This window comes from Condylostylus longicornis, unplaced genomic scaffold (genome assembly GCF_029603195.1).
Source record: "Condylostylus longicornis isolate FDR11 unplaced genomic scaffold, ASM2960319v2 ptg000257l, whole genome shotgun sequence".
NCBI classification, from domain to species: domain Eukaryota; kingdom Metazoa; phylum Arthropoda; class Insecta; order Diptera; family Dolichopodidae; genus Condylostylus; species Condylostylus longicornis.
Genome location: NW_026578222.1, coordinates 443,473 through 458,652, shown reverse-complemented (window position 1 = coordinate 458,652; position 15,180 = coordinate 443,473). Strand labels below are relative to the sequence as shown.

Below are 15,180 nucleotides of genomic sequence, written 5' to 3'. Positions count from 1 at the left end.
TGAAGTGATATACAATTTTTTTTTTCTTACGATCTGCTGGGTTGCCATTCTGGTAGATTCCCACCTCACTCTAATTTCGTTCTAACAGGTTGCTAAAATTAGTTTATTTACACTGCAGGGAAGTGCACATAAACTATTTTTAGCAACCTGTCGGTCTGTCAAGTTCGGCTGAACCGATTTTGATGAAGTTTTATATGTAAGGTTATTTCGACCATGGCACGGATTGATCAACTTTTGGAATATATGAGGTCTCGGGAACTGTATTTTTTAGCGGGTTTGTCTTACATTTTTGACCTTTTTGAAGAGAATGAGAATCAAGAACCGATTTGCTTGAAATTTCATATATAAGCTTGAAAACTGATCTGCGGGCCAATTTTACATTTTTCACCATATCTATGGAACGAATTGATGCAATTTCTTGAAATTTAATATTTGACATCTGGTTGTTAGAAAAACTAACTGGCAAGCATTTCAGGGAATTCGAGTAGCACAAAGCGAAACTCTACTAAGACCCAAATTTACATTCCTAACTATAAGCTTACTAATGTCCTAAAAATTGGAAAGAAGTTTAACTGGTATTTTTATAATATTCTGTGACACTTTCACTTTTTTTTTATATATTTATTTTTTTTTTATATCAGATTTTTACTTTCATTTTTTTTTTATATCAGATTTTTTTTTATATATTTTGATGCATAACAGAAATTGAAATCTGGTGAAGATTTCAACAAAGCCCAAAAAATGGGTCTGGCAAAAATCTGAAAATTGTAATATTTTTCATATCGAAAAATTTTATACTGGATTGGATGTCTTTTAAATATATGGGTCTTGCTATTACGTTATTACGTCTTGCTATTATTTGTTAATACGTCTATGCGGGATAAGAAAGTTTTTAAAAACTTTTTTAAACTTGAAAAAACTCTATAAAGTTTCTGAATGCAAAGTGTCTGGCATAATACTTTTATATTATACCAGATACTGTGCAAAAATGAAAGAAAACTGACGTGCTCATTTTCTCAATGATTAAACATTTTTTCAAGTTTCCTAGAATAAAATTTAGTGTTTTAAAAATTTTTGAAGTGTTACAGCTGCCGAAACATTCGTTTTTCTTGGTTATGTCAGAAGATTTTGTTTTTGAAAAAAAAAGTTCATCAACAATAAAAAAAAAATTTGTTTATGTTTCTTAAATACATACTTTGAAATATGAGGTTTATCACATAATTATAAAAATTTTTAAAAGTTTTTTGAAGTTTTCCGCCTTGTTTTTTTTTTAAGTGAGAACTTTTTTCTTTTCTGCAAGAAATTACGTCATTTTTTCCCTTTTTTAAGTTTTTTCAAGTTTTATCCCATGCAGTGCATAGTGATTTAAGTTTTTTCAAGTTTTATGCGGCAATGAGTAGTGATGAGAGGAAAAGTACTAACATTAAGGATAAAGTCATAAATTGGATCATGTTCAGTAAATATAATTAGCATATTTACTATAAAAATTACAAATTATTACAGAATTTCTAAATTTTCTTAAATATTCGATAAATTTTTTTTTCAACCAGGCGTCAAATCGTTTTCGTTTCTTAACACCACTTTTGAGGTGACAAGTAAACTTTTATTCGGAAAAAATATTTGTTATCAGTAAAAAATAAGTAAAAGAATACTGTGCATACTCTCTCATAATACATGCTCTTTTGATGCTCTAGCCCTTGTTTGAACGAAAATTTAGGATTTCTGGCAAAGATGTTCTCTAAACAAATAATTATATAAGAACAATAAGGTATCCTGCTCTTTAAAACATTGTCCAGATCGTAAAAAATTCGATATTTTCAAGTATTTTTTCTATTCCAGTCCACGATTATTTTCACGTATTTCGCCTACTAAAGTCCAAACCCAAATCAATTTGTAAATTCTAATTTGGTTTATTTCTTTATTATACAAAATTATAATTTTAGATTATCTTATTAATCGTCCGCAGGATCATCTCAAACCAGTTTTTGGCTTATTTTCAAAGTAATTTCTTTCCTATACAGAAACTCGAATTAGTTTCAAATTGCGACAGTATTTGTCGATAATCAACTTGGTTAATTGTAAAGATTAAGTTTAACTAAAACTAAAGTTTGAACAAAACTTTTTTTTATATCAAGCTTTTTTCCAAAATTTTCCAAATGTTTTTTTTTTTTCAATTACATCGACTCTGTTAGCTGTATCTTCTATAAAAAAAAAATTATAAAAAATCTCGTTTCACCCAAAAATGTAAATGTGTTCTCTAAATTAATTAGTAATCAAATTCAAGCATTGCATTAAACAAATAAAACAAATATATGTATGTATATTATATAGTTTTCATGTACATATGTATAACATATATCGATATATTTATGTACTATACATTCTTCTTTTCTATTATATTTGAAGCTATTCTTTTTTTTTGTTACTAAAAAATATTCTTTAGAAAGAATATAAAGATCGAGAAATTTTCTGCAAGTTAAGTGTAAAAATATTACTATTCTTATAATAAAAACATTTTTAAATTAAGAGATTTTTCTTTTCGTTATGTAATTTTCAATAATTTCAGTATTAGAATACGTGTATCTTTTACAATTCCAGAAAAAATATTTTGAGATATAAGGCCTTTTCATAAAAGCAGTATATTGAGATATATACTGAGAACTGCGCTATATTTGTGTTCATAAACAAATGCTACTAATCAAACATTGCTAACCTATCACAAAAATATTTAAACAATTACGGCTAGCGCAGTTTTATCAGCTGTACTTTTTTTCAACAGCTTTTACTTTTTTTCTTTTTGCAGTTTTTTTAGGAATTCGCCTGTTAATTGTTTTACTTAAACATAACAAAATTTATTTTGTTTCAGTTTCCTTTTTTTGTTTTTCTTAATTTTTATTTTTCCTGAAATAGAATTTTCCACTATTTGGCCCAAAATAAATAAATTTTGTTTTATTAATGAATACAATACTGCGAATTCCAAATAGCAAAAGTTTTTATTCAACACTGTCAAAAATATATTGCGTATGTATCACATTACTGTTTTGCAGTATGTATTGTGTTTATGAAAATCTTTATAATATTTGATATAAATATTTAAAAGAATTAAGTAATAAACTATTAGTAAAAAGTTAGTATACGAAATAAATGTATTCTTTTCTATTATATGTATATATTTTTGATAGCTTTTACTTCAATAAGACGTGATGATTTACTTTACCACGTTATGACAATTGCCTAAACAGAGTAGTCTGCAATCTACATTTATTGTATATATTAAGATAAAATATCTGCACTTTTATAAACGTTTTGCTGTCAATATTAATACACATGTTTTTGAGTATGCAATATATTTTTGATAATGCAATATACTTTCACATTTCTAACTTAGACAGCAGAAAACCGCAGCTGTAAAAACTACAAATTTTATATTTATATGTTTTTTAAAATTTCAAAAATTAAACCACAAAATTAAATTTTTTATTATCTCCAGTTCACTGAAATATAAATTTTATTTTATTAAGGTAATAACAAAATTTTAAACGAAACTTATTCTAATAAATACTGTAAATCCGTAATTTTTTACATTCTAACAAATACTGTAAATCCGTAATTTAAGTACAAAATAAGAAAACGGGAGTAAAAAAATATTTAAAAAGTTTTGGAAAAGACAATCATATATTTTTATGATCGGATTTGAATATTTTTTTTATTTCTTAAATAAATAGTATCTCAGCAAATGACTAAAAAATTTCGATTGTAAAATTACAGGTAACAGATACTTATTTAAATTTTTTTCTGTTTGCGTTTACTATTAGGACAGGTCATCCATACACAGGCAGGGCGATTTTATTCTTGTATACCTGGTAATAAAATTTGAAAGAAAAGCACAAATAATTGATTTTAGAACGACTCAATATATTTTAACATGTTTGAAATTGTTTTAACTACTAGTTGTTTGAAATAATACATACATATTTATTTTTAATACCTTAAAAACTAATTGAAATTATTTCAAACAATTCTACTCGTATATGTATCTTTTAACAAAAATGAGATAATAACGCAAATTGTTGAAATGTATCACGTTAACTTTTGTTAATATTACTTTTATTAACATTTCTGTTAGCCAACACTGCTCAACTTACCTTATTGGGAAACACAAAATGTACATAAAAAATCATACATCCTTCCTCAATAACATTTGAAACCATACCGAAATATGAATTTGAAATTTTAATTCATTTGTTCTTTCCCCCTACCTTTCTTTCCTTTTCCTGCAATAGAATTTGAATGGGAAGCTTTTTAAAAAAAGGGTATAATATTCTGATATTTCTTAAAATGCACTATCATTCTAAAAAACCGTTAACACTTTTAGGAACCGTTATTTTGATAAAAAATTTGAATTTTATTATTTTTATTGAAATACGTAAATTATAGAGAAAAATCACTATTTTTGAATTTTTTTTGGAACTTTTCTCTGCAAATAAGCTTTGTTACGTAGAGATGCTGCGAGCAAAACAAGTGACCGAAGGTTGCCGGGGTACTAAAAGGACCACCTGTTGTCATCTCATTTTCTGGGAGCTAACCTCTTGGTCAACAAGCTTTGTATATTTAATTTACTTCAGCTTATTTCTTTACTGCAATCACTGAATAGGTTGAGCAATTGAGTATTTATAGCAAGAAATTGTAAAATACTAAAACCATGGGGAATTTTTTCTAAAATTTATGTATTTCAATAAAAATATTAAAATTAAGATTTTTTAGTTGGTGCAGCTTTTTAAATCAATAAAAATCAATAATAGTGGCAATTTTTTGATTTTTTACATTTTATTAGGGCCCTTAAAATCTTGACATAGAAATGGTTTTCGTGCTGTATCTTCTGTACCATAAAAGATTTCTCAACACTTAGTGACTAAAATTAAGATTTGAGAAAGTGGCCAAAATTCTGTAAAAAAAAATTCAAAGTTTCAAAAAATTTCGAACGAAATTACCTGGTTAGAAAAAATTTAAAAATAAAAAAAGGGAAAAAATTGATTTTTCCTAAAGTTCGAATGATTGGTATTCCGAAACTACACAAAATACATAATCAACTAAGAGGTTTATTTTATCCTTTACTAGACCTTTCAGAAACTGTTTGTTTGAAGCTCCTATCTTTTTCAGAACGGAAGTTATAATCAAAAAAGCTTAGATAACTAGAAATTTCGTGAAAATTCGTTAAAATCCCTGTATCTCGAAAACCCTTGAGATTTCGCACCTACTGTGGAACAAAGGTTTTACCCATTTTCGACCTTCTAACCAATGGTATAAGTTGTTGTATACCTTTCTGAATCACCCTGTATATATATATATAAATAAATATATATATATCCTGAGATTTTCTGAAGTATTCAACTCTTTTTTACGCAAAAAAAAGAAAAAAATGATAAGAAATATGACACGATCAGTGGCATTTAATGAAAAAAAACAGGAACGAAGGCAAAAAATCGTATTACTTCGTAGAAAAAATTTAGTATTGGGACTTGTTTGATATAAAGACATTAATAAGGACATTAATATTAAGTATACAAAAATAAAAATAAATGCGTGTAAATAATGCTCTAGTGAAAAGAAAGAATAGAAAAAGAAGGGAACGTAAATTTCACCTTGAAAAAACTTTTAAAAATTTTATAAATATGTGATAAATTTCAAATTTCAAAGTATTTATTAAACATAAACAAGAGTTTTCTAGTTATATCAAAAACCAAAAATTTTGATTTTGGATTATAAAAGTGTGAAACTTAGAGAAAAACCATTTGTAAATCCATTTTTGTTATTTTATTTTTTAATTAAATTTTAATTAAATTTATTTAAAAATAAATTTAATTAAATTTATTTTTTATTTAAAATTTTTTTTTCAAAAATAAAACCTTCTAATATAACCAAGAAAGACATTAAATTAAAACACTAAATTTTACTATACAAAAGTTGCAAAAACTTTAAACGTTGAGAAAATAAGAATGTAATCATTTCCTCTCATTTTCCTTCAAAAAGTATTATAACAGACACTTTGCATGCAAAAACTTTATATAATTTTTAAAAATTTTTAAAAACTTTCTTATGTCTATTGATATAAGTAATAAATAGGTCTTATTTATTACTTATGTCAATAGGTATAAATTTAAATTTTTGAAGTCAGCATAAAAAAATTCGGTACAAACACAATATGTACATATATAAAATTCCAATATAAAAAATACTCATAAACGACTAATATTTTAATTTCTAATAAACAAGGACTTATTCATATTATTTGCTTTATACATTCATATATACTTCCAATTTATTAACAATCAAAATTAAATTATAACAATTATTATACTACTTTTTAAACGTAAATCATAGCAAGTAAAATAACTTTATGTTTACAAAATATTGTAACTCATTTACATAATATTACTCACGAGTATCATAGTTGCAAATTTGCGTAATTATAAATGTGTCAAATTATCAACCAAATACCCAATAACGTTATCAATTACATAAAATATGGAACTGGACGCAAAAAATTAACTTCTGTTATAAATAATAATTGATGTATGTACTTATTTACTTAAAATATTTTTTTATATATGTATATGTCTGTATATTAAATTTTATAAGAAAAATTGTTTGTAGCGGTTTTTCTACTATATTTTACTTATATTTTTGTTAAAAAATTTTTTAAATTATGTTGAAAATTGATTTTGAACCTTTCAAACTTTTATGTGCTTTCTTTGATTTTGTAGTGCGTATAAATAACACTAAAAATCTGTAAGAGCTGTAAATTTTCTTCGTTTTTAAAATATAAATCAAATTAAATTTTTTAACTGAAACGCAACTTTAATATTTGCTTTCATTTAACTACTAAATAAGATTTTTTATCTAAATTTAAAGTTCACATTGCTTTTTTCATGTTATCATACCGATATACATATGTAAGCATGTATTCAATTGAAACTTTAAACTGTTCCGTCGTTTTACACTACAACGTTTTATAAACTTTACATTTTATTTTAAATAGTCTTTACTATAAAATTACAAGGCGAGAAAAATATTTTATGGGAAATAAGGCACAAGACCTTTAAACTATTTAACATTAAAGTAGCAATGCGCGAATAGTGCCTACTCGTTACTTGGAGGATTGGACTGGTTCCTCATACACCAAGAGTACTCTTTACTCAATACTCGTTCATAATTTTTCATATTGTCACACCTAGCATTTCCTAGTATTTTTTTGCTATGTACTTAATGGGATAATCAGAATGTGACAGATTCGTATTAAAATTTTTTCATGCGTTGTTGTTGTTGTTGCATAGGTGGTATTAAATATGCTCTTTTTTATCTTAACATATTGTACATATGAATCTACCTATAAGTGGAGCGAATTTATAATATTTTTTACATTTAAATACTGTCAATTGATAATGTATGCAACAGTAAACTTAAAATTTAGTTGGAATAGCGTGCAAATTAGAAAGGGCGTGAATATGCTCTTATTAAAATATTCTGACATCCTAAGAACCATAATTTCTACCGACATAACTAAAATAACGAGTATTAATGAATACCACAAAGTAACTGAATTGCACATTCCAACATTGAAGCAATTTTTCTTCCTTTGCAACAACACTATGTATGTTAATATTAACTTTTATAAGTTCATTAAGCATTATAACAGGTCCCTTTTCCTTCACGAGGCCATATTAGATCTTAGCTCAATTATCTTATTTATTTACGTAGTTACATAGTTAGTCATCAGTAACAAACAATAAGCTTTGCCCCAGGAATGTGTTTTTTCATCACAAATTATTATATCATTCGTACTCACAGCTAACCGAAATAGAGGAGTGGACCCTAAGAGATAGTGACATTCTATATAATTCTTTTTGAATAAGTACGTATGAGATTTTCATATAATTTCAATTCACATACATAAGCACGTATGTCTAATTTACTGACTTACCTAAACTACTGCATCAGAAACTTAAAAAGGCTTATACAACTTTCTTCATAATATTATTGTGTACGTTTTTATATACATAGGTCGTTTATTCTAGACTAAAAACAATAGCACCACACACTGACTTTTTTTTCACAACTGATATAACAGAAATGTCATAAAAAAATAGTATGTCTCTCAGCTGTGATTCAGACTCAATTCCTTCAGATATGCTCAAAAAAAATGAGGATAAAACTCAAAAATAAATTATTGTTTTTCAAAAAAAAAGAAAAAAAAGATGATTCAGAAATGTCATTTTGCTATAAACACATTCGCAGTTTTAACACATATATTCACAAAAAAAGAAGGGTCCAGGGTTTGCTGTTTTTATTATGTCAAGGTCGTACTTGTTTCAACATACATATGCGTGGTTCACATTGCTCTAACACTGCGACAGCGAGAATCGTAGAAGATGTCGAAGAAATATCATTTCCCAAATTCAGTTTATATCGGCAGCGACAGTGACAGTAATTAAATCAAAAAAAAATCTAAATACGCTTTGGTTTGTATATTACAAGTTGTATTATTAATTTTTCAATTTTATCTCCTTTTAGAATTTGCACTCTTTTTGTTTTACTTTGTTTTTTATTTTTCTCTTAAAATTATAATATTCTACCGTTTCTCAATTTCTATTTCCAAATTAAAAATGACGTCATCAATCAATGTGATGACAGTGTTGCAGCGACAAATATTCAATTTTCGAATTTCTGCTGAAGATTTTGACACTTCGTGCGGCTGTTGCAGTGTAGCAGTAATGTTAACAGCTTATAATACATAACAATATTTATGTATTTATATTTTGGCGTGGTCACTTTTAAAATTTTTTTAACTAGTTTTTAATCATTTCTTAAGCAAACTCTTCAACGTATATGTATGGAATTGTTGTTTTGTAATTTTTAAATTTTCTGAATGGTTAAGAATGCTGTGTATATTATGTATTTATTATTAATATTTATGTATTTATACTTTGGCGTGGTCACTTTTAATTTTTTTTTAATCAGTTTTTAATCACTTCTCAAGGAAACTCTTTAACGTATATGTATGAAAGTGTTGTTTTGTAATTTTTAAATTTTCTGAATGGTTAAGAATGCTGGTTAAGAATAAAAAAAATGGAAAAAAGTGATTTTATTTGAGATTATTAATATTTAAATGGCTTTTTCCTACTCCCATAGAACACGTTATAAAATTCAATATTTTTTTCTTTGGAAAAATCGATGTCCAAAATTGTATTTATCGTCATCTCGAACAAACAATTTTGAAACAAAAAAAGGATCAATAAGGAAAATGCTTCAGTACCACTTCAATTATCTTAATTCAAAAGGTAGCTTGTTGAACAAACTTGGTACTAACAATATTATTAATATTGTATATTTCTTACATTTTTGACACGTTTTAGTGACAGAAGTATGGGCCGAATGACCGAAGTAAACCCATATTATAATTTTTTATCAAACTAGCGCCCATGTCAACCGAATATGATAATCTTTGTATTTTGTTTAAGATGTTCTGAGCGATGTCTTGGTTAACCGTGCCAATCTATTATTTGTAATTATTAACCTTACAAATCTCGCACAACAACAATATGAGTTGGCTTTAAAAAGATGTGGCGACAAAGACAAAGGAAACTTTCATTTCTTTGTTTAATAGAAAAAATTAAGTCTATGGTATTACATAAATATGAAATTTATTTCAAATCTTAATAAACAAAATTTTTCTAATAGAGCAATCAGTACCCCTTAAAATCATTAAGATATTCTTACAAAACGAAGTAGTTTTAAACTATATTTCGCTATGAGAAAAATTTCATAGTTCCTTGGAAATCCGCTTTCAAAACCAGGTTATTTGGTTAATGCTTTCAAGTACTATTCTGATAGGCGTAAGCCGATGATATCCGAAGAAATTATCTTAATATTTAGCTTCATTTTTCATTTCATAACAGAATTGTCCCGTAAAGTATGTAACATATTTGCGTTCCCGTAAAAATATGTGGCTTTATAAATTTTTACACAAAGCTTTTGTCCTTTTTTTATAGCAAAGTTCTATCTATATTATTGTTTTTAAAATTTTAAGGAAAAATGCTAAAACGTTGCGGAGTTCTTAGATTGGAACTTTAAATTACAAAGGCTAAAACTAGAAAAAACAATGAAAAAATAATATGCTTGTTAACATATATGAAAGTTTGATATATGTATGTATATATGTACATATTTACTTGCATTATTATTTCGAACTGTTTGTTTGTGTTGATTTGTTCGAATGTGTAGCCCATTTTTTAATGAACTAGTATTGTATTAAAAGTATTTAATAATTTTGTAATTATAAAATAACTAAGCATTTCACACATTTGCATCTTATACTTTTATTTTTTATTATTTGGAAGTAGCTATGCATGCTTGTTTTATTTTTGTTTGTTTAAATATACATATATTTCTACCGTTAAGTTATTTGAAAAATATTTAAACAAAAATTAAAGCTTACATACATTTTTTTCTTCTTTTTCATTTTATATATCAAAACTATAAAATAATTCTTCCATTGATGGAACATAAATTATTGACACATTAAAAAGGCATGCTAACGCTCCAACCATTACAAAAATGTGACTACGGTATTATTTGGAGCAGTTGTTTGGTGATCGGTGGAAAAAAAACCAACTGAATTTGTCAAAACGTAGAGGTGGATTTAACAATTGCTCCAGCAAAATAGGCAAATCTTCATCTGCATCCAAGAAAATTTCATCAAATCAGGTTAATGAAAATTGGGAAGATAACAATTTCTGTTGCGAAGGGCGATGTGAGATTACCGAAAAAAAGTTTTCTGAAATGCAACCACTAAAAACCTTGCAAGATACAATAGAACCTACTCAAGAACTTTATCAGTTACAACAGTTTCATTGTAATCAAAATCAAGCAAATAATGTTCAACACTTCATGTTTAATAAACCACCTGAAATGAACTGGGAAGAAGAAACAAATGCGTTATTATCAACGAAAAATAATTTTGATGATCAGCACAGTAATGAAATGGTTATCACACAAGATTCATTGAGAATGTCTGCAAAATCAATGAAAGCCAAAAAGGCTTTTACCACAAAGAATTTCACGTATGGATGTGACACCGATTCATATGGAAATACTAGCAAAGAATTTTCAGAAGAATCACCTAATTTGGATGTTATTAAGGAAATCTGTCAACCTAACTATTGTCTTAGAAAACAGTTCAATAAATTGTTAAATACTCATAATATTACCGACATGAATAATTATGACAGCAATGAGCAACTTGATATAAAATTCAAAAGCATGGTTTCAGAGGAAGCAACAAAAGTAACCAACATCTATAAAAATGTACATCACAAAGATGACGATTTTAACTTCAATCAAGAACCAAGCGGTAATCAAAAGAAACAGATTCCTGACTTTGGTGTGAACTTAGCAGAATATCCAAGTTGTGTTAATAATGAGCTTGACGCTAAAATAAAGTATGCACGAATAAATCACGAAAGCTCTAAATTTAATTATAATTTTTACAATGATAAAAAACAGCAATTGCATAGAAATAATGAAAATTGTTGCTGTTGTTGTAATAATAATAATTATGATCATAACTCTAGTTCTGGCCAAGACATTTGATTATGCTTAAAGCGAAATTGTAGAAATAACAAGTCTAGCGTAAGGAATAGGAATAATCAAATCAAATCTGGAATTATTAAAAATAATGCTTTTATATGGAGCCATTGGATAGACATAAATCTTACAAAGTCAAATTTGTTACAATAATAGAAGTAACTATATATAACATTCGAAAAAATTATAGTTATTATTGTATTAAAGGTTTATCAATTCGTGTTGCCAACAAGCATTATTTTAAGCTAATTTCGAAATTAGCTTTTAAATAGTAATTAAGTTTACATTAATTTAAAAATATAATTAGAAAAGGTAATCGACTATAAAATTGTTTTTTAAGCGATCAATGAATAAATGCTTTAAACAGCTCAAATTAATCAATAAAAATGAAAACTTGTAAAACAAATACACATGTACTTTAAAGATAATAATTAGTAAAAATACTTAAAATATTAGAAGTAAAAAAATTATAGAAATATTAATATGTATTAGGAACATGTAAAAACATTCTTAAATTTTGGTTTCTATTGTTTTCTATCAGAACATGATTGCAAATGTCATTCCCTATTTCGAGTAAAACACGTTTGAAACTTTTTATTGCGTTATTTTTGTTCTGCTAAAACATTAACTAGTAAACATTTAGTGAAGATGTTTCAAAATGTAAACATTTGAAAATGTTATTATCAATTATTATATCGTATTAAAACTTTAAGATATTTTTCGGGGCTATTGGTTAGCTATAATGTTTTTCAAGGATTTTTTTTAAAACTACTGAAAAAATTAAATTTTTTTTTCTTGCATCAGAAAGCGCTTAACATCTTAAGTAATATTACACTCATAACTTTTTTGTTAAATTGTAGTAGTAATAATAGAAAATCCTAGATTTATATTATTTCTTTATTATATAAAAGTCTAATCCACAATGATGAAATAATTTTGTAGCGTAAAGTAGATCTGCCAATGACATGAATATTTTAAAAGAGTTTTAAATTGGCTTAATATTTAGTCAGAGAATAATTGAATTGTTAAATTTAATTTATCTAAAACAACACTTTTTATTTTATTTTTTTGCGTTTTAGATAGACAAAACCATATGAAATACGCTATAAAATTAAGATTGCAAATTCGGAAAAGATACCTTACTTTTATCTACATTTATCATAAGTAACCTTTTACACAAATCCAAACATCTAGACTTGACCCAAGTATTAACAAAATAGGATTCAAAAATAGTATTCACGTGTTCTTTAAATCAAACTTCAGAAAATAATAAATGAAGTGTAAATTTACATAGAATATTATGTCATACAAATCAAATAACTATTAGGAACTTAGGTGCTAAGTGGGGAAAACGGCTTTTGATAAATAATTTGTATAATAGTTATTAAAGTACACAAAAATTTGATTAAAATAAACGAATTTTAAAAAAAAGTAAAAAATCAAATGTAATAAAATATATAAAAAACAGGAAGTAGCTATAAAAATTATAGTGAAAAATAAAAACAAAAGTTGAAAAAAATACATTATAAAATTTTGAAATAACGGGGGTAGTGTGGGTAGTCTGGCTTTCACATATTTAATCAAAATAATATATTTATTTATATAACATAAACAATTTTATAAATTCTTGCGAGCTTCGTTGATTTAGACATCATAAAATTATTAATTCAGACTTAGTATTAAATATAAATATACATATTTAGGCATATGTGGAGTATTTGTATTTATAAATAGAAATATATAATTTAAATGTAACTAAAATAAATTTATTCTTGTTATGTTTGAACATGTACATATAATAAAATACAATTTATGTAATTCGCCATTGTTCGTTATCTATCATTATTACAAAATAATAAACTAATTGTAATTATTCAAGGATGTATTGTTTTGTTGTAGCTACATTATATATGTATGTATAAGCAAAATTCAAAACATGAAGATAGTAGAATCAAAATCCATACATTCGCAGATTAATAAGTTTTGAGTAAAATTGGAAAAACGTTTTGTGGGTAATTCAGCACTAATATTTCAAATTATATTTTTATACTCGTTAAAAAAATGAGCTTAAGCCTTTCTATAAAGAAATATTAAAGATAAACAAGACATTTTGAACAAAAAACGTAATTTAAGAAAGCAAATGTGGGGTTTTGTTGCAATTATGTGCAAGTGTTGGGTTTTGTTGCAAGTAAGTTGCAAATAATGGTTTTTGTTGCACTAATTTTGATTAGAAACAAAAGCCAGAAATTTTAATGTCAATTTTGTTCAATTTTATTTAAATTAAACAATAATATACATATGTTTAATTTAAACATATATTATTGTTTTACACTTTTTTATATACCATAACCAAATAAATTTTGGTTATGGTATATAAAAAAATGTAATAATTGTAACTTTTTCTAATGTTGTAAAAGATTATAAATTTGTCCTGAACTTGTTTTATAAGAAAGAAAGTTAAGTACAAGTAATTTATTTTAAATGCCGATATAACCTTATTTGGTTAAGTTTAGCAGAATTATAAATGAGTAAGTTTTCTGTTGTAAAATGGGCTTAATATGTAGTTTATTTTAAAACATAATATACAATTTTTGGAAGTACTACAAGGTTGCATGAAAAATATTATAATTTTGTAAATGTCTTTAAGTCAACAGTACTTTGCCTACAGGTTCATTGAGTAATGAGTAATTTTAGAAAATTTAATAGAAAGCTGATTAAGAGCTTCAAAGAAAATGTTTAATAAAATTTGAAACTAACATATGTAGCACTGTAGAAACTAACATTTCGTATTTTAGTACTTTTATAAAAAGTTTAGATATTTTTCATAAACAAATCAAAATACTTCGAAAACTGAACCAGGGGTCGATTTAACATTTCTTACCGCACATCTAAGAAACTAAGTGAACGTAAATAGAATGTAAATAGAACAACGTTCATTTCTATTCCATTTAAATTCAACTTTTATTTCTACGGTTAGTACAAGGACTTTAAAATATTAGACGCATTCATATACCAATCATATTTTTTGTTTTGTTTCATGCTAAGATTCCAAAATTATCTAAGCTTTATAATATAGAAGAATCATTTGCAAATTCCTTGCTAAAGCAGCGTTATTTAAATTGCTAAATAAAATTTAAAGTTTTTTTCCTGAGTTTATCTTAGCTGTCTTTCTTTATCTTTTTTTATCAGATAAGCCCTTTAAAATTAAGCATTGATTCACGATTTATTTAGTTTTCAATTTCATAATTATTATGAGTTAATTCTAATGTTGCACAATTCATACAATTATTCCCATTCACTTTTCTATAAACATAAAACTAACGAAGTTTTCTTAATTATCAAAAATTTTACGTTTAATCACAATCGATCGATCAATCACAAATTCTGAGGCTTTTGAAAATTTTAATTAATAATCCTGCCGACCTTGCACATAATACCTAAATTTTCTGATTACTACTAATTGCTTTATTATTTTAACTGTTTAAAAACTAAAAATAGTATAAACATTTGTAAGTTATACACAAGTTATTTTATTAG

The 15,180-nt window shown here is 25.7% G+C and overlaps 2 protein-coding genes across 6 annotated transcripts in view; one reads left to right on the top strand and one right to left on the bottom strand.

Moving 5' to 3' along the window:
- The window catches only part of LOC129616640 (myb-like protein F), a 58,172-nt gene extending 44,704 nt beyond the window's left edge, over positions 1-13,468 (top strand). For both annotated transcript variants that reach the window (XM_055532266.1, XM_055532265.1), the window contains one exon: positions 10,692-13,468. In XM_055532266.1, the coding sequence (XP_055388241.1) occupies positions 10,692-11,649 (958 nt within the window). In that variant the 3' untranslated portion in view covers positions 11,650-13,468. The remainder of the gene's footprint in view (positions 1-10,691) is intronic.
- The window catches only part of LOC129616642 (pseudouridine-5'-phosphate glycosidase-like), a 329,630-nt gene continuing 316,964 nt past the window's right edge, over positions 2,515-15,180 (bottom strand). For 3 of the 4 annotated variants that reach the window (XM_055532270.1, XM_055532271.1, XM_055532272.1), the window contains one exon: positions 2,519-4,274. In XM_055532270.1, coding sequence (XP_055388245.1) covers positions 4,239-4,274 — 36 coding nt within the window. In that variant the 3' untranslated portion in view covers positions 2,519-4,238. Of the gene's footprint in view, positions 4,275-15,180 lie in introns of all 4 variants that reach the window. The other variant, XM_055532273.1, reaches the window with a different exon arrangement.